Raw genomic sequence first — 22,572 nt, 5'->3', positions numbered from 1 at the left:
GAGAGCACCCCGTCCTCTTCATGCAGCCCCGGGCTGTCCCGTCCATAAGCGTGCCGGAGGTAGAAGGTCGACAGCACCCCCATGCGGGCCGCCGTCTCCACCGAATCGGCCCTGGGCCCCCGAGGACCCCTCGGCTTGCCCTTGTCGGAGCGCGGCTTCCTCTTGCTGGTGGCCTCGAGTTGCGCCGCTTCGGCTAGGATCCCCTTCCTCAGCAGATCGCCGTGACAGGACTCAATCCTACCCGCGCATAAGAGCACAAGATCCGTGCCGTCTCGAACCTTCTGTGCCAGTTCGCGAAGTGCTGCCGACCGCGTCCTCCAGAGTCGATCGGCCTTGTCGTCCAGGAACGCGTCGGCGGTCTCAAGGACGCGACCCTCGCTGGAGCGCATCTCCCTCGCCGGCGTGGCCCGGTCGACTCCGTGCCGCGTCGCGGCAGCGCGCGCCGAGGCAGCATCTCCCCGGCCCTCCCCCCACATTGCATACCCATACGCCGCCCGGAGTGCCTCCGTGGCGCAGGTGCACCCTCCATGGTGCCCCCTGCGATCAAAGCACGTGCGCTCCCTGGCCCTTCCAGTCGTGAAGGGCGTCGCGAGCTCGGGGTGCCTGCCGGCTCTACTGAGATCCACCCGAAGGTGCCCTGCAGGAGTCCTGCCTCCCTGGCCGACGACCTAACACGCCCGAGGGCGAGGTTCGGGGAGGGGCCGCCCCCTCCAGCCCCGCCGCTTTCCGGACCCCCTGCGCCGCGACTTTGTCCGTCGCCCTCCTTCGTCTCGCCCGCCTCGTCAGGCGCAGGGCCGCTCTCCGCCTCGCCCTCCTCGTCCAGGTCCATACTCGAGAAGCTGCCTTGCGAGTCGGGCTGCCCAGACAGGGTGTCCTGCGAGCTTGCCTCCTCCACCCCGTCCACGTCCATGCTCGAGAAGCTCTCCTGCGAGTCAGGCCCTTCGATCAGGAAATCCTGCGAGCTCGCCTCCCCTTCGTGATCCCCGGCCTCCGGGCCTTGGGGCTCTGAGCCAGCCCCTCCCGACAGCTCGCCTCCCCCGCCTCCACCCCCCCCCTCGTCTGTGTCGGGGTCCGGGTCGTCGCCTCGGTCCGCAGCGTACCAGACAACTGAATAAAGGCTTGGGCTTGTACGACACGAGCATGTCGCACATGTTTTAGAGGGGGCGGAGTGGCAAGGGGTGTGCGCCGAACTCCCTACAAAATTCGTTAAGAAGACCCCGATTCCGCGGGAGAAATGCGTGCGCGCACACACAGACACACACTGCGGGGTCATAATCTAAATCAGTGTCCGTCACACAGTGACACACGCTCGCTCTCACGCAACTCACACAACGAGCCAGCGCCCCGCGGGGTGTATGTGGCACTGTGGCCCTGCTCCCACACCAGCCTCTTTCCCCGGCCACCACCGTCCAAGAGGCGCTCACGGCCCGTCGCCCCCGCCGCTCGACGACAGCTGCAGCGCCTGCACGAGCAGCTGCATCGCCTCCGCCTTTGGCGCGTCGCCCTTGGCGGTGTAGAGCGCCGCCAGGTTCTGCAGCGTCGCAATCGTGTGAGGGTGGCCTTGCCCGAGCAGCTTCTTCTGGATCTTGCTCGCCTCCTCGAAGAGCGCCTAGACAGCCAGCAGCTCCCGAGTGGCGAGACGACGACGGCTACGCATCGCTTCCGTCTCGGGGAACGCCTCGGCGCGGTCGTACCGCGCGAAGACCTGCTCGAAGGTGGCCACGTCGTTGAGGCAAGTCGCGTACATCGCGTGCTCCGAGCCGTACGTGCGGCGGCACAAGTCGAGCCTCCGCTCCGCCACGCCGAGTGCGTCCCCAAACTGCCCTCCTGCGAAGAGCTCCCTCACCCTCGCGCCCAGCTGGTGCACCTGCGGGGGAAGGCTCCAGGACCGGTCCGGGAAGGGCCGTCGAGGAGCTCTCCCTCACCCCCCGAGCTGTGGGTGCACCTCGGCGCCCTGCGCCTCGAGGTGGCGAGGCAGAGACGTGTCCACCTGCGGGAGAGGTCCCGGAAGGGTCGAGGAAGGGTCGAGGAAGTGTCGAGGAAGTGTCTCACGTGTCTCAGCAAGTGTCAGAGAAGTGTCCACCTGCACTGGCCCCTTGGCCGCCGGCGCCGCCGCGCCGCCGAAGAGGCCGAAGAGGCCTATAGCAGTCCGGCGCATTGGGGTCGGAGAGTCGCCTCGTTGTCGCGCCGCCGAGGAGACCGGACAAGCCTCCCGCTGGCTTGCGCGCAGGCGCGGGCCCTCCGAACCTAGAGGCGGGACATCTCCCCGTATCTCCCCACATCTCCCCGTAGCTGGAGGCGCCGGCCCTCCGAACCGGCGCAGCGATTCGACAGCGGCGGCGTTGACTCCGGGCGCCGGGGAAGGAAGTCCGCGCACGGGGGGCGGAGGCGGGTTCGCGCGCGGCGGCGGAGGCGGCGGAGGCGGCGGCGGCGGCGGAGGAGGGGCGCTACGGGCGGCGGCAAAGTCTCGCAGCGCTGCCGCGACCGCCGCATCGAGGCTCGAGTCTGAGTGCGACATGAGCCAGTCGGCGGCCGCCTGAAGGATGAGAAGGAGGAGAGTCGCGCCTGGCAGCTCCGGCGGCCAGTCGGGTCACTCCAGCAGGCCGACGTCATCGGCGGGTGGGCCTCTCGAGGAGGGGAGGAGCTGGTCGCGGGGCTAGGTCCGCGGCGACAAGCTCCGCGACGTGTCGCGGACGTGTCGCGGGCGTGTCGCGGGCGTGTCGCGGACGTGTCGCGGACGTGACGTGTCCACGACGTGTCCACGATGTATCCACGACGTGTCTAGGACGTGTCTGCGACGTGTCTACGGGAGTGCCTCGAGGGAGCCGCCAGCCGCAGCAAGCGCCGCCACCGCCTGCTCCTCGCTGAAACCCATCGACGACAGCATCGACACCGACTCTGGCTCCGCCGCCGCTGTCGCCAGGGCGAGCGCGCTGTCGGCGGCGAGCCCGCCGCCTCCTCCTCCTCCGCCTCCGCCTCCTCCTCCTCCTCCTCCGCCGCCGCCGCCGCCGCCGCCGCCGCCGCCTACCTCAGCGCCGTTGGCTCTCGGCTGCTCCTCCTCCCGCGTACGGCCGGTGCCGCCTGCGCCAGTCTCGGGCGAGGACGCCGCCGGCGGCGCAAGAGGAGGAGGAGGAGGAGGAGGAGGCGGCGGCGGCGGCGGCGGTGTTGCGGCTGCGGTGAAGAGAGCCTCCACCGCACGCGCCGCGCCTTCGCCTCCTCCGCCGCCGATGTCTCCGCCGCTGCCCCTTCCTCCTCCCCCGCCTCCGCCTCCTCCTCCCCCGCCTCCGCCTCCTCCTCCCCCGCCTCCGCCTCCTCCGCCGCCCCCGCCTCCGCCGGAAACGGGCGGCGGATCCCGCGCGCTGCGTGCCGCCTCCTGCGCCGCGCCCTACCACACCGACTCATCCCATCACACTCCCGCCTGCTCGTACTCTCTAGTACGAGCACACTCTCCGCCGGAGTCGCGCCTGCTGCGCACTATCCGCCTGCTGCGCCGCCGCAATCGCTTCGGCGCGCGCGCGCTCGAGGGCGGCCGCGGCGGCAGCACGCTCCGCGGCAGCCTCCGCAGCCTGCGCGGACAGAGCGGCCTCCGCGTCTCTCGCGCGCCTCTCCGCCTCGCGACGCGCCTTTGAGTGAGTGAGGAGTCAATCACTACCGAGCCGCCCGCCTCGCGCGCGCACTTCTCCGCCACCGCGACGCGCCTTCTTCTCCGCAGCGAGCGCCTGCCCCGCCTCGAACCGAGCCTTGTGCGCCGCCGCCGCAGCCTCCCTCGCCTCGCGAGCCGCCGCCGCCTCGCCCGCCGCCGCCTCCGCCGCCGCCTCCGCCGCCTCGGCGCGTGCGATCGCCTCGTCTTTGGCCGCCTCCGCCTCGCCCACCTGGCCGAGCATCTCGTCCTGCTCCGCCCCGAACTGCGCCTCCCGCGCCGCCGCCGCCTCGGCCGCAGCCTCCACCTTCGCACGCAACGCCTCCACCTCTGCCTCCACCTCTGCCGACCGACCGCCTGTCGACGCTGCAGCGCCAGCAGGCTCCGCCGCCGCCGCAGCCTCCGCCGCCGCCGCCGCCGCCTCCGCCGCCGCCGCCGCCGCCGCCGCCGCACCGCTCGCAGCCACCGCCCTCGCCTCCGCCGCCTCCGCCTTCGCCGCCTCCACCTCCGCCATCGCCGCCTGCGCCTCCACGCGGTTGGCCTATGCAGAAGGCTCCGAGACATTTCCGGGAAGGCTCCGAGAAGGCTCCCACCAACCTCTCGCGCGGGTGGCCTCGGCCTCCGCCCTCGCCTCCTCCGCCTCCGCTCTGGCCGCCTCGACCTCGTGCCTACCACCGGCGGAGGCGGCACCGGAGGTCGGCGGTTGACCACAGTGTGCAGAGGCGGTTGACCACAGTGTGCAGAGGCGGTTGACCACAGTGTGCAGAGGCGGTTGACCACAGTGTGCAGAGGCAGTTGACCACAGTGTGCAGAGGCGGTTGACCACAGTGTGCAGAGGCGGTTGACCACAGTGTGCAGAGGCGGTTGACCACAGTGTGCAGAGGCGGTTGACCACAGTGTGCAGAGGCGGTTGACCACAGTGTGCAGAGGCGGTTGACCACAGTGTGCAGAGGCGGTTGACCACAGTGTGCAGAGGCGGTTGACCACAGTGTGCAGAGGCGGTTGACCACAGTGTGCAGAGGCGGTTGACCACAGTGTGCAGAGGCGGTTGACCACAGTGTGCAGAGGCGGTTGACCACAGTGTGCAGAGGCGGGGCGGGGCGGGCAAAGGGAGCGGGGAGAGGGAAGCGGCAACGCACCTAAGCTCCGCCGCCTCGGCCATGGCCGCCGCGCCCGCCCCGGGATGCTCGGTGCCACCGCCCTGCGGCAGAGGAGGCGCGAAGGGTGTGATCCGGAGGCGCGTGCACCCTGCCAAGGAAAGGAGCGCAGCCTGGTCCGCGCTTCCGCCGTCCGCACACCGTGCCGACGCCGCTGACGCGCTGGACGCCGCCGCCGCCATGCGCTCCGCCACGGTTAGCAAGGCTGCCAGGCGCTCGGAAAGGCAGCCGACGCCATTCATTCCCACGCCCGCAGACGGGGCGCCAGCGCCGTTGCACGGCTCGCCGGCGAGGACTCGCGAGAGCGCGTCCAGGTGGAGCGCAGCCTCATTGCGCTCCTTGGAGAGTGCCACCACGCGCTGGAGCAGGGCGCGGCTCTTTACCTGCTCGGCGACAAGGCCGCCTCTGGACTCGTCGAGACTGGCCGCCATAGTTGAGGAGTCCCGGCGGAGAGTACAAGCGAGAGATTCAGAAAAAAGAAAAACTGGCCGCAGGCACGGGACAAAGAGAAGAATTCGAGACGCGCGCAGCCTCTCCACTATCGCCCCCCTACCCCACCCCTCGCCCTCCCCCCCGCCCTCCCCCCCGCCCTCCCGAACCACCCACCGCCCGCCCATGTCGACCTCCGCCCTCCCGCCGCCCTCCCCCCTTCCCGCCCTCCGCCTTCGCCATCCCCCACCTGTGCATTCCACTCCGTCCGCTCCCTCCCGCTTGGCGCCCATCCCGCCCTCCGCCCTCGCCCTCCGCCCCTGCCCTGGCTGGCCTGGGTGGCATCTCCTCATCATCACGCGCCATGCTCGCCGGTGTCAAGGTGCCAAACTCGACACCTCGACACCCCTCGACACCGCTCGACACCGCTCGACACCGCTCGACACTTGGCTCGACACCACCTCGACACCTCTGAATCCTGACACAGCAGAGACGTAGACCCATTGAAGTCGCAGAGTTAGAAAATCAGGGTTGCAGCAGCAATACGTGGCTGGCAGTACTTTTATCCCTCAGTTGCAGCCTCTCAAAAGTTCTAGCCCAAGTTGCGGCTCAGTTGCACCCCTGTTGATGTAGCAACCATGGCAGTAGCCAGTACTCAGGTAGCCCTCAAGTGCTGCACAGCACCTTGTACAGTGGCAATGAATCCTCAACTGAGGGAAAGCCGCTGATCGAGCCCAGCGTGCCCGCGGCCGCCTCCCGCGCAGCACCGCCGCTGGGGACGACACGCTGCGGAATCGGATCGAGCCCATGCACCGGGCAAAGAAGGACGCTGCAGAAGCGGTTGGAGAGGCAGCCGGCGTCTGCCGTCACAACGAGTCCCAGCGCTGGTTGGACATGCGCGTCGGCTCGCCCGAGGACTGCTGTCGCGACCCTCCCGTCGTGCCGCAGCCTCCGACGAGCTCTGCAACCGAGGAGAGTGAGGGTGCGCCTCCCCTCACTGCTGGCCTGGCTGCGCACCGCCCCACAAAGCACCCCCCCTCGAGCATCTCTACAAGTACAAGTACAAGGGCGACCTTCTCCAAGTCGTCAACGCGCCCGGCGGCTCCGGCAAGACTTTAGCCTTGGCCACCCTCCTTGCGGAGCAGGAGGAGATCCGCTCTCGGTCGGCAACGTGGCAGCTAGTCACTCGGGGTAGTTGTGGCACCCCCCTGAGTGAGACAGGAGAGAGAGAGCTTTTGTGGTGTTGGTGTACGCAATAACGGGACAGGGTAGTCGTTCTCTCTAGCTCCCCTTCTAGCTCTTAGCATGAGCTGCGCCCTGTGTCCGACCCCTTTTGCGCAGCAACACCTTAACCCTTTTACGTCCACATTTCGAGTGAGTGAAAACCAACTCCTGAGCACGGCGCCGCAGGCGCTGTTGACAGGTCCAGGTGATAGCCCTGGATGGGCAATGCATTCACCTACTTGGGCCTCAGATCGCCCGACCGCGTCCCGGTGCTCTGCGTTTGGGTTTGTGAGGGCTTCGCACGGTTTTGTGTGCGCCCCTTTCCGTTTCTTTTTCCCACCGCCCGGGTTTCTTTTTTCTCTGACGTTACTGGCCATCACGAACTTCAAAATATATGGCGACTTCGCCTCCGCCCCCGGCCGCAACCCATATGACGTTCCCCACCGAGTGGGGGCCTGACGGTGGCGACGGAGGCCCCACCGAGTCCAAGCTCGTCCCGCTTTCGCCCATGTCCAACGAGTCGCTCCTCATCAAGACGCTCCTCGCGCGGAGCTGCTCGAGCGCCGAGCTCAAGACGGTGTCGCGCGTGCAAAACAAAAAGCTGTGGAGCGCCTACTCCCACTTCCGCGACGCCGAGCTCATCCACAGTGCCGGCGGCGACGTCAACGAGATGCTCCTCTTCCACGGCACCGCCGAGCGGCCAGCGTCGGACGTGCTCGCGCATCCGCAAGGCCTCGACCCGCGCTTCTCGAAAGGCGGCGGCTTCTATGGCCACGGCATCTACCTGGCGGAGGACCCGTCCTACCCGATCGGCGGCCGCTACGCGCACCGCATCTCTGGCACGGACGGCCGCCGCGTACAGCTGCTCGTTGTGCGGGCCGCCCTCGGCTCGCAGCAACAGATGGGACAGCGCATCAGCGCCGAGACTCGCGAAATGCGGATGCCCGGCGTGCGCCTCGAGGGCCCGCCCCGCGTCCTCTACGACAGCGTGCGCGGCGGGCCGCACCGCCCCTTCCAGAGCGGTGGCGGCGACAACGGATGCGACGCCTCCATCGTGCACGTGGTGTACGAGTCGCGCCAGATGTACCCGGCGTACGTGATCGAGGTCGAGATGGAGATGGGGGCCGAGGTGGCGGCGGCCGTCGGACAGGACGCCTCGGAGGCCGCCGGCCCAGCCCCCAAGCGGCAGCGCCACGCAGGGCCAAGCAACGCCGCCGCCAGCAGTGGCTCCAGCAGCGGCTCCGGCTTGCTGCGGCAGATGCAACAGCAACAGCTGCAGCAGCTGCAGCAGCAGAAGCAGCAGCAGAAGCAGCAGCAGCAGCAGCAGCAGCAGCAGCAGCAGCAGCAGCAGGCTCGCGCAGCACTGCTCGCGCGGCAGGCCCAGCACGCAGCCATGATACAGAAGGCTCGCGCAGCACTGGTCGCGCGGCAGCCCGCTGCCGCGCCGCACGCCGCACCGCCGAGCACCTCTAGCCATTCTGCGGCTCAAGTCCCCGCGGTTCGGCTGCGGTTTTTGACGGATCCGGACTCGAGCGACGTGCGGCGCCGCGGCCCTCCCTCCTCCCTCTCCCCTGCCTCTGCCCTCCCCACCCTCCGCGACGTCAGTAACCGCCGCCGAGGCCCTCTGCCCCGCAAACCGCCGCCTCCTCGCCGCCGCCGCACTGACCGCCACCAGAGCCGGCCTACCCGCTCCCTCCCTCCCTCTACTCCTCTCACCCTCCCTCCTTCTCCCATTCCCCTCCTTCCTCTGCCCTCAGGACGAGGCGTTCGACCCCGACGCCGCGATTCAAAAGAAGCCGCCGCCGCCGAAGACGGCGGCGAGCAAGGAGAAGAAGCCGCCCCCCGTCAATAAGGCGGCCGGCAAGGAGAAGGCGACGGGCAGCAAGCAACAACCTAACAAGCCGCCCCCGGACTCGTCTGACGAGGAGGACCAGCCCCTCTCGAAGAGAAAGCAAACGTGACACGCGAGCGCTAGACGGACACTCCCGCCTCCCACGGGACGCGGCTCGTGGAGGCGGAGAGCCCAGAGGCGGCTGAGGTACGTGGCGCGTGACTACCGACACCTACACAGGCGACAGCGCGGACGTGCGCGCCAGGTGAGCGCGACAACCACCGATCAAGGAAACACAACGCTGTCAGCGGTGAGTGGAGGGGGGGGGGGGGGGCATGTAAGGTAAGGTAAGGAAAAGGAACGAACGGAGCAGATCTTTCTGTGCAGCTAGTGCTCCCAAAGCGCGTCCCAGCAGCTGTACAGCCGCGTCTCTACTTGTGCACATGCTCCCAGAGGCTTTTCTTTTCGCCTTTGAAATCTGCGATCACGAGCAAACAGCGAGCCGAAGCTCCCGCTAACAATACGATATGTGCTCAATGGAATAGCTCGGTGCTCGCTGCGAGCTTGCCACCCTGCGGCACCGCGGGGGGGGGGGGGGGGGGGGCACCTGCACGAGTCACTGCGCATTCGCTGGTTGAGGCTTGGCAGGCTCCACAGGACGGCGACACACGCTTCGGAGGACGATCGTGTCGATGATGAGATCGACAGTGATCAGTAGGAAGAGCACCGTGAGGAGAATGATTGGGCCAGCGTCGACGCTATAGGCTTCGGGCGGCGAACGTGGCGGCCAGGGCGGCCGAGGCGGCGACGGTGGTTCTGGCGGGAGAGAGGGAGGCGGCGGCGGAGACGGAGGGGCGGGTGGACTAAACGGAGGAAATGGCGACGGCGCCGCGCCCGGAGGAAATGGCGGGTGTGGCGGCCAGGACGGCCAAGTCGGCGGCCAAGGGGGCGAAGGCGGCTGCGCCGGCAGAGGACTAGTTAAAGGAGGAGGCGGAGGATATGGCGATGGCGGCGGGAGCTGAGGAAACGGCGAGGACTCGGGAATCGTTCCGGGATTGAAGACAATCACGATGATCCAAATCCAAAAACCGGAGGCCATCGCGCGGATTGAGATTGAAGCGACAAGTGAGCGAATCCGGGTGAGCCTAGCGAACGGGCGGCAACAGCTCACGCCCGAGCCAGATGTGACCTCCACTATTCCCGCGGCTAGCGTTAGGGCCGCGATTGCGATGATCAATCCCCCGGATGCAGCAGTGGCGTTGATGCGATCGCATCCTCCCCCCTCAACCCATGATCCGTCAAATGTTGGACGGCAGAACAACTCAGACGCGCCAGCAGCGAGCAGGAACACGAACCCAGTGATAATCATTGCAAAGGAAACCAGCACGGACGCTATGGCGCAGCTGAACAGGGCCTTGTCTGCGCTGGTCACCATAGGTCTCGGGGGGCGCGAGGACGCGCAGGCGTCGGTGCGTGTGTCACGGCGTAAGCCGCCGCCGCAAGCCGCCTCAAGGTGGAGCCTGAGACGCGATTGAGCAGTCACGTCCCGAAAAAAAAAAGAAAGCACTTTCTAATGGCCCGCCTTGCGCTTCTATCTTTAATTCTTCCGGGTGATGCAGCTCGATCCGTTTTAGCCAGACCATCGAATGGTAGACTGCAAGCTTGTCGCCGCGCTCCTTCGCCGCTTTATTTCGAACACAACGCACTCTCTCACATTACAAGGGACAGTCTGCAGCGATGCAGTGAGGAGCGACAGCAGAACCGCATTGCTGGTCACCGCGGCTGCTGATGAACACAATGAGCCGTCGCCGGCAGTCGCTAAAGCAGACGGCATGGCCACGACCGGCGCAGGAAGAGAGGCGATCAATACGTTGGTTGCCTTCTTGCTCTCTTTCACCATGATTCCGCGCGAGTACAACCTCCTGCTCAACGAGTTTGACTCGCTCTCCACTGTGGCCGAGCAAAGAGGCTTTGCGGTTCCGCCTCATGAGGCCGCATCCCGGTGCTGGCCGCCGACTCGCGAGCGGCACTCGCCAGCCACGCAGGCGCTGATCGCTGCCGGCCACGCGCCGCCGCGCTTCTGGGCGGTCGGGCTCCGTCCCTTCATGATCCTATCTCCTCTGACCATGCTCTGCCCCGCCGTCTACCTGCTCTCCCTCCTTCCTCCGGCCCACCTCGCCGTCGCCGTCGCCGTCGCGCTCTCCCTCTCCGTCAGCGGCTGGCGGATGTGCCGCGAGGACTGGCGGCTGGCGGCGGGGCGACCAGCGACGCCCTTCTCGCAGGGGCCCAACTTTGCCCAGCTCGCGATGGTGACTGTCCTGCTGCCGCTCCAAGTCGCCTCCCTCACCGGCATCGGCTCGGCGGCGGTGGTGCCTCACAGTGTAGATGCTCATAGAACACAAGAGGTCATCATAGGAGCACTCGAGAGGACACGTGTTCAACTGCATTCTGTAGCACTCGCGGTCTGTTCGCAGTCACACACCCTGGATTCTCGACGCAGGTACCCCACCCTCTCCTCGCACTGCTCGCGCTGCCCGCCCTCCTCGTCTTCAAGAACGGCGTCTGCATGTCCGTCATACTCCACCGATGGGCCGCCCACGCCGCCTTCCACGTCCCGACCCGCCGCCGGGCTCCTCCTCCTCCTGTGCAGAGGCTCACGCCCCTCCGTGAGCAGGTGACGACCGTGCAGCTGCGCCTGTGAAAACGTGACTAGCGTCTCGTCACGCCCCTCCGGATGTGAGCAGGTGCGGCCCGCCACCGGGCTCGTCCTCGCCGCCGTCGGCTGCCTCGCCTTCCAGGGCGGGCCGCTCTGGTGGGCGTCGCGCCACCGGGCACGCCACCACTTGCGCACACCGTGTCGCCGACTCGACTCAGAGATTGCGCACTGGTTCTTTGATCTGCGAGCAGGCGCGCCACACGCCGCTGCTGTGACACGTCGCCGGCTCGAGGTTATTGACTGGATGCTTCAACTCATCGCGAGAGTAGGCGCATCACCGCTTCTGCGACACGTCGCCGCTCGACCCGCACTCCCCCGCGCTCGTCGGCCGCCTCTGCGCGCTCTCCTTCTTTATCGGAGGGTGTTCGATCGACGCAGCACGCTCGAGCATGGCCGTGGACGAGCGGTTTGCGCCAGAGCTCGGCGAGTGTCCTCCTCACAGCCGTCCCGTTTCACTCCCCGCGCGGCCTCGCCAGGTTCGCGCCAAAGCACATCGACGGCGTCGCCATGCGGCTCGTCGACTCGCTCGCCTTCCTCCCGCCGCTGGCTGAGTTCGCCGCCGCGTACGCCGCGTTTGGGCCGGCCGGGCTGTGGGTTCTGCTCCGCCCACCCCCGTCCTCGGGGGCAAGGGGCGCCGTTGTGACGCCGTCCTCTTCACAGTTCGCGTGTGGCCAGGTCTGCTGGACCGCCGGATTGGACGCTAGTGTGTGGCGAGCTCTTCTCTTCCCGCCTCTACGTGGGGGACCCGCGTCTAGGTCTGCTTCACAACGTCGTGGACGGGGCTCACTTCGACACTCTGGTTCAACGTGCGCAACCACCCGCTCGGCGAGGTCAGTACGCATTATTCACATGGATTCTCAAGCGACAACCAATGAAGGGAGTACCGTTCCATGCGTGGCGAGGCGGCGAGGCGGGCGGAGGAGGAGGAGGCCGCCGGCCTCCCGCCTTCCATGGCCAAGAAGCACGAGGCCGCGCGCAGCGAGTGCGTGGCCGTCTCGGCGTGGCCTGACTAGACTAGGCCACCTCCTCTCCCACGACACGAGTCTCCGTTGAGGCAGGTGCGTTGCCGTTGACGACCCGACAAACTACGCTCGGCATGCGACCGCCGGCTTGCTGCGAGAGTGGCCCCTCTACCTCCTCCTCGAGGCGTCTCCCCCCTCCGCAGCCGATCAGCTGGTTGAGATTGGCTCACTCCCCCTCCCCCTCTCCTACTGGAAGCCACACCACGCCGGCCGGCCTCTCTCAGCATAGTGCCTCTCTCAGCCGAGAGGCATCCCTCTCCTCCAGCCCCCGCCCAGCGCCCTCCCCACACCAACGAGTGAGCTATGTACCTCCCGCCCCCGCCCCGTCGAGGCCGTCGCCCTGTTCATCTCGCCTGCCGTCGGCGAGGACTCGCACGACCACCACCATGCGTACCCCGGCGCTTGAGAGATAGCCGAGATCCTCTAGACCGAGATCTGACCGAGATGCACGGCCACCGCCATGCGTACCCCCCCGCTCGCCGTCCGGCCCGGCAAGTGGCCACCTGTGAAGAGGCGCTGTTCACACCCCGTGCCTGTGAGCAGGCCTCGCCGTCCGGCCCGGCAAGTGGGGCGATCTTCCGGGCCACTGCTTCGTGGGCCTCCTGCACGCGAGCGGCCTCGCCTGGGACGTCACCTGGTGGGGCCCCTCGCGCCTCCGCCCAAAGAGCCGGCACGCGAAGAGACCCCGCGCAGCGGCAACCGAGCAGGGGCCGTGACCCGGCTGCCTGCCAATAGGTACGAGGTCCGCAAGGCGGCCTTGCTTCCGACCGGCGCCGAGGCGCAAGAGGCGGCTGCCGCGGCTGGCAGCGCTGCGTTCGCACCTAGCACGCTGCTGAGCGCGTGAGGAGGCGCGCGTGTACACCCGGCTAGCCCGCGTGCTGCTAGCCCGCCCCCTTGCGCCGCAGGCCCACAGCGGCCTCTACTAGCGGGCCACGTCTCGTGTGAACCGAACGAGAAGACCCACAGCCTGCACTTGCCACTCTCTCTTTTTTTCCGCGCGGCGCGCGAGGGTCCTCTCTCTTCTTTGACTCTGCCTATACTGCTACTGCGACTTACCGACTTAGTACCGTGAGTATGGACAGTGTGTCTTTCTTGTATTGTTATCCGGGGAAATTCTCAAAAAGGTGCAGCACTTCGTCTAGCGACAAGCGACATCGACAAATCACAAAAGTCCCGCCTCGCACGCTCTCTAGCCTCTACGGCTCTACGGCGTACGGGTGAGAGCTCGCCCCACGGCGCGCGCGCGCGCCCGCGGCCAGCGGTATACCGCCCCGACGCACGGGTACGGAACTTCTTTGTCCCGGCCGATGAGTCATGTGCGAGACACCCTCGCACCCTTCTCTCATCTCTCGCTCTCCGCGCGCGCTCTCTCTCTCTCGACATACTTGTACTGCGCACAGCCCCACGACGCCTAGTACATTGCGCAACCCACATGCATCTTTCTCCCCCGGGTGCGCGGCCGCCTCTAGTCCGCGGCCACCCAGCCCGCCTCCGCGTCCCACACCATGCCGCTCGGCGCTCGGCCGCGGGGGCGCTTCAGGGCGGGCGCCGCCGCCGCCGCCGCCGGCCGCTTGGCGCGAGGCTTGGAGGCGGCCGGCGGCGGCCTGGGCGCTGCGCCCTGCTGCAGCTCGCGCGCCGCCGCGTGCAGCTGGCGAGGCGGCGGCGCAGGGCCGGCGACGAAGAAGGTGGCCGCGGGCCTAGAGGGGGGGGAGCGCCTGCGGCTGGGGCTTGCAGCGGCAGCAGGAGCCGCGCCTCCTCTCCGCCGCGCAGGGCGTGCAGCAGCACAGCAGGAGCGAGGGTGAGGCGCCGGTGCTGGCTAGAGAGGCGAGTGTCTGCGGTGCGAGTGACGTTGCGGCATCTAGGCCGCGGCGTGCCGGTCGCGCGCCGGCCGGCCCGGCATCAGGTTGAGGACGGGCGGCGGCGGCGGCGGCTTGGCGCGAGCGGGCGGGAGGCTAGCGTGCCGGCTGCGAGCGGCGGGGGCGGCGGCCGCGGGGCGGCGGCGGGGCGGGGCGGCCTGCTTGGAGCCCGCCGCCGCCGCCGCCGCCGCCACGGCCTTCTTCTTGGCGGCGGGCGGCGCGGCGCGCGCAGGCGGAGGAGGCGGCGCGCTGTCCACCCGTCCGAGGGAGGGGACGCAAGCCTTGCCCTTGGGCGGCCGCCCGCGCGGAGGCCTCTCGTCTGGCGGCGCCTCGCGCCGCTTCGGGACCGAGGCGGGCTGCTGCACTCGGCGGGCGGCGTGCAGCTCGCGCGGCGGCGGGGCGGGGCCCGCCTCGAAGAAGGTGCGGGAGGTGCGGTCCCGCACGGCGCGGTGGTCGAGCGAGAAGCCCGAGCCGGGCGGCCTCATCCCAGAGGCGGGGCGCGAGGCGGAGGTGCGGTCGCGAGACGCGCGGTCGGGGTTCGGGTTGGCGACTGCCGCGCGGGACGCCGCCGCCGGCCGATCATCCGGGCGCGCAACCGGCCGCGCCGCCGCCGCCGCTGCTGCGCCGCTCTCCTCGAGCTCTGAAACGGTGTGGTCGCCGCGGTAGAGCTTGAGGTACATGAGCTCCTTCTCAGCGCCGCTCTTCAGGCACGCGTCAAACGCCTCGCGCGCCACCCTCCAAACAGCGTCCGCGCGTCCCTCGACTGTGGTGCCGAGGGCGCCAACCGAGTGCTTGAGTCCCGAGGCTGTGATCACGGCGATGGCGGCATTGACGTGCTTGAAGCAGTCCGCCTCGGTGCCAGTGGGGCTGGGCACCACTTGAATGTCCGCGATCAGCGACATTGGAGAGGTGAGAGGTGCCACAGGTTGCTCCCTGTGGCCCAAAAAGAAATTTCTGAAAATTCTTCTTTAGCGGTCGGCGGAGATTGCTGCCTTCGGCGGGCGCGCTGCGGTCGCACGCCTACCCAAGTCATATGCCACGGCGTGCGATCTAGATTCAGCACACGCGCCTCTGCTCGCAACCACTCATCCAATGAACTGTCGTCACCCATGAGTGCGAGATAGGGCTGGCGGCTGGCCGCTAGACTGTGAGGAGGGCGTCCATAGACACCTCACAAGACCCCACACACGGTCTCGTCCGTGCCTTGCGGCCGGCGACGAGATTGCTAGAGGCGGAGCAAGCCTGCTCTAGTCTCACACGTTCGCCCCTGTCGCCTGTCTGTGTTGTTGTGCTGTTGTTTGTCTCTTGGCACCTTGGAGTGCTGGGGGGGGCGACAGGGGGGACGTGGCCTGAGTGATGTGTACGCCCACTCAGGATGTGTGGCAGCCCGCTGGCTGTGTGTCCCGTGAGCTTGTTTGTGTCTGTGTGTCGCTCGTGCGTGTCGTCATCATCTGTCTTGCGTCCACCCATACCGCGTTGGTGTCCAGTCCGAGCCTGACTGTTCTTCACCTTCCTACATACATACATAGGACGAGCAAGCCTGCCCCCTGTCGTCTGTTGTGTTGTTGTGCCCTTGTTTGTTCCTTCGGCACCTTGGCTGGGGGAGGCGACAGGGGGGGGGCGCGGCCTTGAGTTATGTGAACGCCAACTCAGGGTGTGTGGCAGCCAGCTGGCTGTGTGTCTTGTGAGCTACCCCAGTGGGGACCTCGGCCCACTGCGCCGCTCAAACAGGGACTACGTTTAGCCTAGATCTTTGCGGGACCCCAGTGGGGGGACCTCGGCCTCGCAGGCCGCTCAAACAGGGATTACGTTAGCCTGATTAGACTCTGAGTAGACAGCGCGCCGCGAGCGCGCTGCCGAGAAGGCGGCCCCAGTCGCCTACGCGGATTTTGTGTAATCCTGTCAGAAAGGACGCGTGAGAAACGAGGAGAGGACCAGCCGGATACATTTTCGGACGCTGCCGCAAGCGGGGTCACTGCAGGGCGCAGCCGTTTCACACGCCACGCTTCGCCACACCGCACACGACTCACGACCGAGCCCCGCACTGGTCAGGAGGTGTGGCGTGGATGGTGTGGAAGACGTGTACGGCTCGCTAGGAAGAGGAGACAAACCGCGGTTTGGAGCATCACGTGAGCGACGACGAGAGGGGCACACGCGCGCCGGTGCGACGGCGCGGCCGCGGTGCGCTGCAGTCGCGGGGAACACCTTTCACTCTCACGCCTGCCTTAACCGGACGAGACACACGCGAGACGAGGGCGGAGTTTCTGGCTAGCGCCATCTGCTCTGTGGCTCCAAGAGAGACCAAGACCGCACTTATGCGCAGTCGAGCCTCCTCTCAGCCGGTGTACATTTCGCGCGACGCGTCACGGCCCTGCTCGAACCACTTTGCAGTATAGACCGTGTACACCAGCGAGCGCGTGGACTCGGTCGGATTGGGCATGCCGCGGTGCACGACCTTGCCGCTGAAGAAGAGGACGTCGCCTGGCTTTGCAGCAGCTATCACGCGGCGCACGCGCCCTGCTGAGATCGCCTCGCCCAGTCCGCCCGCGAGGACGGTGTGCGAGCCAAGGAGCAGCTCGGAGCCCTGCTCGACCGTCGTCTCGTCCAGCGGGCACAGAGCGGCAAAGTAGTAGTCCGGCAGGCTCAGGTCTAGGCTCTCGTTCCCGAAGAGGCCGTCTCCGATATCGCGGTGCCACTGCCCCGTGTGTGCGTGCGGAAAGGTGGTCAGCGCTCCAGCATTCTTCACGCGCCAGCCCGTTGGCGCCTGCACAACGGAAGCGAGGAGCGTGCGGAGCGGCGGCGGAAGAAGGAAGGGCTCGAACAGAGAGTCGAGGCCGAGCGACTGCACAAGAACCCCCGCGTCGCGCCGGTCGAATGGCTTCAGGTCGAAGCGGCCGCGTGCGCCATTGCGGCGCACGCGCAGGCCCCCAACCCGCCGCTCCGCCACGTAGAAGGCCTCCGAGTTGTTAGCCGCACCGAGCTCACGGATCGCCTCCTCCATGTTCGGGTGGCGGATGAGGTCATCGTAGAAGTGGGTGCGAAGGCTCAGCGCGACGCTCGGATCGACCACGCCCTCGAGCAAGACTGCGCCGTCCTCTGCGAGAGCGTGGATGACAGCCTCAAGCTCTTGCTCTGTCCGCCAGCCGTGCTTCGGCATGAGCGGCTGTGGCGGAGCCTCCAAGCCTAGCGACACAAACGGAGTGGAGAAGACCTGGTCCTGTCCACCCTCGGGCGACGTCGTGAACGAATTGTGGCACTCCGTGGGCTCGGCGAGGGCAGTTTGCTGGTGGGACAGAAGCAGCAACGTCCCGATGAGCATCGAGAGCGATGACGATCGGCCGTCGATCCCGAAGGGTCGTCGGTTGAGCTAGGGAGCCTGGCGATGGACGCCACCGCGACTGGGGGTACAAGCCAACACACATGGGACGTGCGACGGTGTTCACAGCCAAGTCACAGCTTGTTATTTCTCTCTCTCAGTGTATGTGGCTCTTACGTACATTCCCGTAGGAGGACTCTGCTGACAGGGTTTGCGATGAGGAGCGACCCGATTATTGAGAAGAAGACACGTATGGCGCTGTTCTCTCTCTCAGACAGAAGGAGAACTCTGTGTGCCACATTTCTTCTTGGCTTCTAAAAATCTCTCTCTCTCTCTCTCTCTCTCTCTCTCTCTCTCTCTCTCAGGCCTTGTTATTGAGAAGAAAATACGTCCAATGGCGCTGTGCGCTGGTCTATGTACTATGAGAGGACGACTACGAGGTCTTTGCGCGGGGGTGGTCGGGCGCCAGGCGCCCAGTCGATTGCCGCATAGTTCGTCGTAGTAGCCCTATCATAAACCTCGTATTCACACCTTGCACTTTGAAAAAAGAAATATCCGACCTTTGTCGAAGATCCAGAGGGTTTATCAGAGCATCACCCAAGGGTGGCCTGCCGTGTGTGCTGTCAGCCAGGGTGGCTCGCCTGTGTAAAAAATAAATACACCATTCATCTCCAGGGAGAGATGGACTCCTCCCATCCCTCCCTTGGGTTGTGCGTTTTCTTTCTTTCTTTCTGGACTCCGAGGAGGACGAACCAGTGGAAATTCAGTTGTTAGATGTCACGATGCACCCGAAGGGGACGCCAGCGCCGGCATCATCCGTAGAGGCACAAGTGTTCGAAGAGAGAGTGGACCTGAGCAACGACATGACTTGCAACAAAACACAAACAAAAATAATAATAATCTCAAAACACAAACAATCTCTCTCTCTCATGACTTGGAGGCAAATGATCGGAGTGGGAGTCAGAAATGTGGTCCTTGCGCGAGGGGAGCTCGATAGACTCGAGGGGCCAGGATACGCCGCGAGGAGGACGGAGTTGCGCCGAAAGGCGAAAGAAGCCGCGAGAACAAGGGACCGGCAGGCGGCGGCGTCGCAGGACGAGGCAGAAGAGAACGACGCGACAAGAGGAGGAAGTGACAAGGGAGAGAACGACGAGAGTGGGACGACCGCGAGGTGGCATGAAGGTTGCAGCGAGAAGCGGCGAGAGACTGCGAAGAGAGATAGGAAGAGGCAGACTCCCTAGGGTGGGCGACGGCTAGCGCATCACACACCTCTCCTTAAAATCCCTGTGAGCTGTGTGGTGGCGGCGTGCCGTCCTCCCATCCCTCCCTTGGGTTGTCCGTTTTCTTTCTTTCTTCCTTTCATGGGCGACGCACACGAACACAGAGGGACAGTGCGGCTTGTCGCACTTGGAGCACTTGGAGTGCAGTCGGCAGCCTCACATCCAGGGTATGTCGCGCTCTTTCTTTTTTCGCCACGATTTTGCGGTCGTGCTTCGCTTCACACGCCGCGCGGTCGCCCATCTCACCACCATTGCCGATTGGTTATAAACGTACATGCAGCCCCTCCCAGAGAGCCTCTCGCCGATCCGCGCCTACGTCGACCGAGCGCGCGAGCTGAAGAGCGTGAGCGCCGTCGTCTCCCACCAGCTCCGCGTGCACGCCGCCGCTGTCGGGCTCGCGCTTCGGAGCAGGGACGCAGCCGGCACGCGCTGGCTGATGGGCATTCTGGACGAGTTGGAGAAGGAGCGGGGCGCGCTGGGCCCGCCCGAGGCGCCGGCCGGCGCCACGCTCCGCGCGCTCGCCATCGACATCTACGAGCGCGCCCGCAAGCTGGACCGTCCAGATACGGCGCCGACCCCGCGCGACCGTTGGGCGGTGCTCGAGGCGCCGCGGATCGCTCAGGGGCTGCACGCGAGCGCGGTGCTTCTCGACGCGCTCACCCAGCACGGCCCGCTCTCCGCTACCGAACTCGCCGTCCTGCGTGCCGCCCACCAGCGCTCGCAGGTACCCTCTCGACGCCTGTGCCGCACACGCTCCCGCTCCTCTCCCACGCTGCTCTCCCTCCGCCTCTCCTTCCGCTGCCGCCTCTCTTCGCTTCTCGCTTGCAGCCTCCGCCCTCTCTGTCTCCCACTCCCACCCTCGCTCCCTCTCTCCCTCTCTGCCCTCTCTCTCTCTCCCTTCCTCTTTCTCCACACCCTCCTCTCCCCAACAGGTCCTCTCCGCCCAGCTCGTCAAGTCCCTCTCCATGGAGCGGCTCGTCCCAGCCTGGCAGCCGCTCGGACACACTGCACAGCCGCCAGCCTCGCCGCCGCCGCCCGCCTCGGCGCCGTCTCCCGCCTCGCCGCCGCCGCCCGCGCCGACACCGGCGTCGCCGCCCCCGGCCGCAGCACCGGCACCAGCGCCGGCGCCCGCCGCCGCGAAAGCGGAACCACCGCCCGTGCAATGCGGCCCGTCTGCCGCAGCTGCAGCCGCCGCCGCCGCCGCCGCTGCCGCAGCTGCTGCGGAGCCGCTTCCGGCGGGGTGGGAGTCGCGGGTGGACAAGGCGACGGGGCGCACCTTCTACGTCGACTACGTCAACAAGGTGACCAGCTGGGACAGGCCGGGCGGGGAGGAGAGCGGAGAGGTGCCGCCGCAGCCTGCTGCTGCGCCCGCCGCTGCCTCGGAGGCGGAGGCGGAGGCGGAGGCGGAGGCGCTGCCGGCGGGGTGGGAGTCGCGGGTGGACCGGGCGACGGGGAAGACGTACTACGTCGACTACGTCAACAAGGTGACCGCGTGGGAGAGGCCTCCCCCTTCCGCCCCGCCGCCTCCCGCCCCTCCCGCCCCTCCCGCCATCGCCGCGCCCGAGGGTGCGGCCGAGGCGGCGCCCGAGGATGCGACCGAGGGGAGGACCGAGGGGAGGCCGGAGGGGGAGAGGGCGGCGCCGGCGCCGGCGACGCCGCCTCAGCCGGCGCCTCTCAGCTCGTGGGAGCGGTTCCGGGCGGGCGGGGCGGAGGCTGCGGCCGAGGAGAGCGGCGGAGGCGCGGCGCTCTATCCGCCGGCGCCGGAGCCTGCCAGCGGCGGAACGGAGGCGGCTGCTGCAGAGGCGGCGGCCGGAGAGGCGGCGGCGGCGGCGGACATTGGGGCGGACATTGGGGTGGTGCCGATGGGTGTTGCAATCGAGCCATCACTAGAGGCGGAGGAGAGGATGCAGCGGGACCTGAAGGCAGCGGCCGCCGAGGCTGCCAAGCAGGTGGCCACTGTCGATGCGATGTGGGCGCGGATGCAGCTAGGCGGAGGCGGAGGAGGCGGGGGAGGCGGAGGTGGCGAGCGCGCTGCGCCGGAGCGCAGGGCGGGCAGGGAGAGAGGGACGCGCGCAGGGGCGAGGGCGGTGGCCTCCATCCACTCGACGCAGCAGATGGTTGCAGACTCGCTGCGCAAGGCGCGCGAGCAGGGGCTCGTCGTCACGCCGCCCGCCGGCAAGCCAGGCGGGGGAGGGGCAGCTCCATCTTGACACTCGCAGAGGGGCTGGTTGAACGCGGCACGGGGCGCGTGTCGGCTGCTGTGAAAAAAAACTGTTCAGTTTTCAAAGGCAAAAACGCCAGCCTACGCCCTCCCCTCACACTGACACTTCTCCCCTATTCCCGTCTTTAGGTTGCGCACATCTCCCAGCGAGCTAGGTTCTCCGCTTTTTCTCCCCTAGTCATCTGCCCGCGCCGCGCGCCTCTGTGGGCGTCTAGTGCAGCCACTGACAGAACTGTTCCAAAGGAGTGGTCAACGTCTCGCCTGAAGTCGGGTGGGCTCGCGCACTGCTTAGCCCTAGGGGAGGGGTGTGTGTGAGGTGTCGGAATGGTAAGGTTTCAGGCCGCCAAGGTGTGGGGGATTTGGGGGATGAGTCAGGAGCCAGCAGCCTTCCTGCTGGACCTGAGTTCACAGCTCCTCCGCCCGACGGGGTGGTCCCTTGGATTCGGGCCCCGCTCCCTTTTCCTGCGCCTGGTCTGTCCCTGTCAAGTGTGTGTTGCGAGATGCAGACCTCGGCAAATGAGTAGTGCTTTATGAGCGGCCAGTTTTGTGCGTATTGCATATCGAGCCTGCGGTGTGGCCTAGTTGGTGCAGCGTTCGGGTCGGGGACGTTTTGGTCGTTGGTTCGAGCCCAGCTGGTGCAGTTCGTAGTCGCGTAGCGCGCGGGTGCGCGGCAGCCTCGGCAACCGAGGCGACAGTGGCGAGCAGGGGCGAGCAGGGGTCAGAGCAGTGCGGCGCGCCGAATTTTTTTCGATGGGCTCGGTCAGTGGGCGTGTCAGGAGGCGGCCGGCCGGGAGAAACTCGGCAGTAAAACTCCCGCGCCGGCCCAGGAGGTGGGAGTGTCACGGAGGCGGCCATTGGCGCGCGCTCCTTGTCTTCGTGGGTCCGAGTTTTTCGTGTCGGCTGCTGTGAGGTGTGAGCGAGTAAAGTGTTGGGTTTGAGCTTTGAGAGTGGCTGCGCGGCGCCGGCCGCGCAAGTTGTGGGCTTTTCCGCTTAGCGCTTTCCGTTTTTTTCCCTTCCTGCTTCCCCGCAGCCGCACCTCTCGCGTGGCCCTAGTCGTGGCCCCTACTTCACCTACGAGGGGGCACGCACCCCTGAGGCCTGAGCGGTGAGCCGTGAGCGGACCTGGGACCTCTGAAATACCTGCGCCTGTCGATCTCTTGGACAATCTTTACGCGATCTCCGATCTGCTCTTTTTCTGGAACTGGATCTTACGCACATAAATCATAATAGATAATTCAACTAGCACAAAAAGCCGGCCGGGATGATCCGCCCCGGCACTTGCGGCTATAGCATGTCATCGCGGTCTCGCTCGCAGTCGCCGCACGCCGCCGCCGCGCCGCCGCTGAGCGCGCCGAAGCCGTTCAGGACGTGGCCGCGGCCGCCGAGGCGGCCGCCGAGCTCCGGCACGGGCACGCTCGCGTATGCTCCGAGGGAGGAAGAGTCGCCCTTCCCCGCCGCCGGCCTGGCTTGCGAAGGCGACCTCGTCTCGCACTCGGCGTGCTCTGCCCGCTCGCTCGGCACCCCAGAGACGAGCCTGTTCAGCGCAGAGGGAGTCTGAAGAGAGACGCGAAGACCTGCTCGCGCGCGGAGCAGAGGCGGCAGCCGCGCCCACGCGATGGGCGGCGCGGACAGGGCGACGCCTCCCCTGGTCCCGCGGCCCCTATGGACGAACCGGCCCCGTGCGTTAATCACTCGGTCCCTGGGCGCGGCGACGGGTGGGACCTAGGAGAAGGGGAGGGGTAGGACCTAGGAGGGGGGGGGGGGGGGGGATGCCTGGGCTGATCGGATCCCGGTGCCCCATGGCTACGAGGCCCGACACAACCTTCTTCAGGGCGATGGCGATGCCCTGGCCCCCAAGGGCGGTCCTGGGTCCTTAAGAG

The 22,572-nt window shown here is 67.1% G+C and overlaps 6 protein-coding genes across 6 annotated transcripts in view; 2 read left to right on the top strand and 4 right to left on the bottom strand.

Annotated features, from left to right (window-relative positions):
* Positions 1–1,420: 1,420 nt before the first annotated feature.
* Positions 1,421–2,887, bottom strand: EMIHUDRAFT_221905 (hypothetical protein; the record flags this gene model as incomplete). Its single annotated transcript, XM_005756118.1, has 4 exons — positions 1,421–1,609; positions 1,706–1,867; positions 2,486–2,536; positions 2,852–2,887. The coding sequence occupies 4 exons, from the start codon at positions 2,885–2,887 to the stop codon at positions 1,421–1,423; spliced, it is 438 nt and encodes a 145-aa protein (XP_005756175.1).
* A 3,781-nt stretch (positions 2,888–6,668) lies between these two features.
* Positions 6,669–8,411, top strand: EMIHUDRAFT_221903 (hypothetical protein; the record flags this gene model as incomplete). Its single annotated transcript, XM_005756117.1, has 4 exons — positions 6,669–6,719; positions 6,899–7,579; positions 7,829–7,987; positions 8,214–8,411. The coding sequence occupies 4 exons, from the start codon at positions 6,669–6,671 to the stop codon at positions 8,409–8,411; spliced, it is 1,089 nt and encodes a 362-aa protein (XP_005756174.1).
* A 5,073-nt stretch (positions 8,412–13,484) lies between these two features.
* EMIHUDRAFT_221901 (hypothetical protein) lies at positions 13,485–14,777 on the bottom strand (the record flags this gene model as incomplete). The annotated part of the gene is made up of 3 exons (XM_005756116.1): positions 13,485–13,508; positions 14,133–14,234; positions 14,523–14,777. 3 exons carry the CDS (start codon positions 14,775–14,777, stop codon positions 13,485–13,487), a joined length of 381 nt encoding a protein of 126 aa, XP_005756173.1.
* A 1,433-nt stretch (positions 14,778–16,210) lies between these two features.
* Positions 16,211–17,194, bottom strand: EMIHUDRAFT_108124 (hypothetical protein; the record flags this gene model as incomplete). Its single annotated transcript, XM_005756115.1, has 1 exon — positions 16,211–17,194. One exon carries the CDS (start codon positions 17,192–17,194, stop codon positions 16,211–16,213), a length of 984 nt encoding a protein of 327 aa, XP_005756172.1.
* Positions 17,195–18,745: 1,551 nt separating this feature from the next.
* On the top strand, positions 18,746–20,681 carry EMIHUDRAFT_221899 (hypothetical protein; the record flags this gene model as incomplete). Its single annotated transcript, XM_005756114.1, has 6 exons — positions 18,746–18,844; positions 19,010–19,195; positions 19,734–19,814; positions 19,902–19,955; positions 20,364–20,420; positions 20,583–20,681. The coding sequence occupies 6 exons, from the start codon at positions 18,746–18,748 to the stop codon at positions 20,679–20,681; spliced, it is 576 nt and encodes a 191-aa protein (XP_005756171.1).
* Positions 20,682–21,860: 1,179 nt separating this feature from the next.
* EMIHUDRAFT_221898 (hypothetical protein) overlaps positions 21,861–22,572 on the bottom strand; it is a gene marked incomplete at both ends in the record, with an annotated part of 4,028 nt that continues 3,316 nt past the window's right edge. Inside the window, 3 exons of the mRNA XM_005756113.1 lie at positions 21,861–21,899; positions 22,100–22,246; positions 22,500–22,538. Of these exons, the coding sequence (XP_005756170.1) occupies positions 21,861–21,899; positions 22,100–22,246; positions 22,500–22,538 (225 nt within the window). The remainder of the gene's footprint in view (positions 21,900–22,099; positions 22,247–22,499; positions 22,539–22,572) is intronic.

Source organism: Emiliania huxleyi (genome assembly GCF_000372725.1).
Source record: "Emiliania huxleyi CCMP1516 unplaced genomic scaffold EMIHUscaffold_99, whole genome shotgun sequence".
In the NCBI taxonomy this organism is placed as follows: Eukaryota; Haptophyta; order Isochrysidales; family Noelaerhabdaceae; genus Emiliania; species Emiliania huxleyi.
The sequence above is the reverse complement of the archived record's forward strand: the minus strand, read 5'-3'. Positions and strand labels throughout refer to the sequence as shown.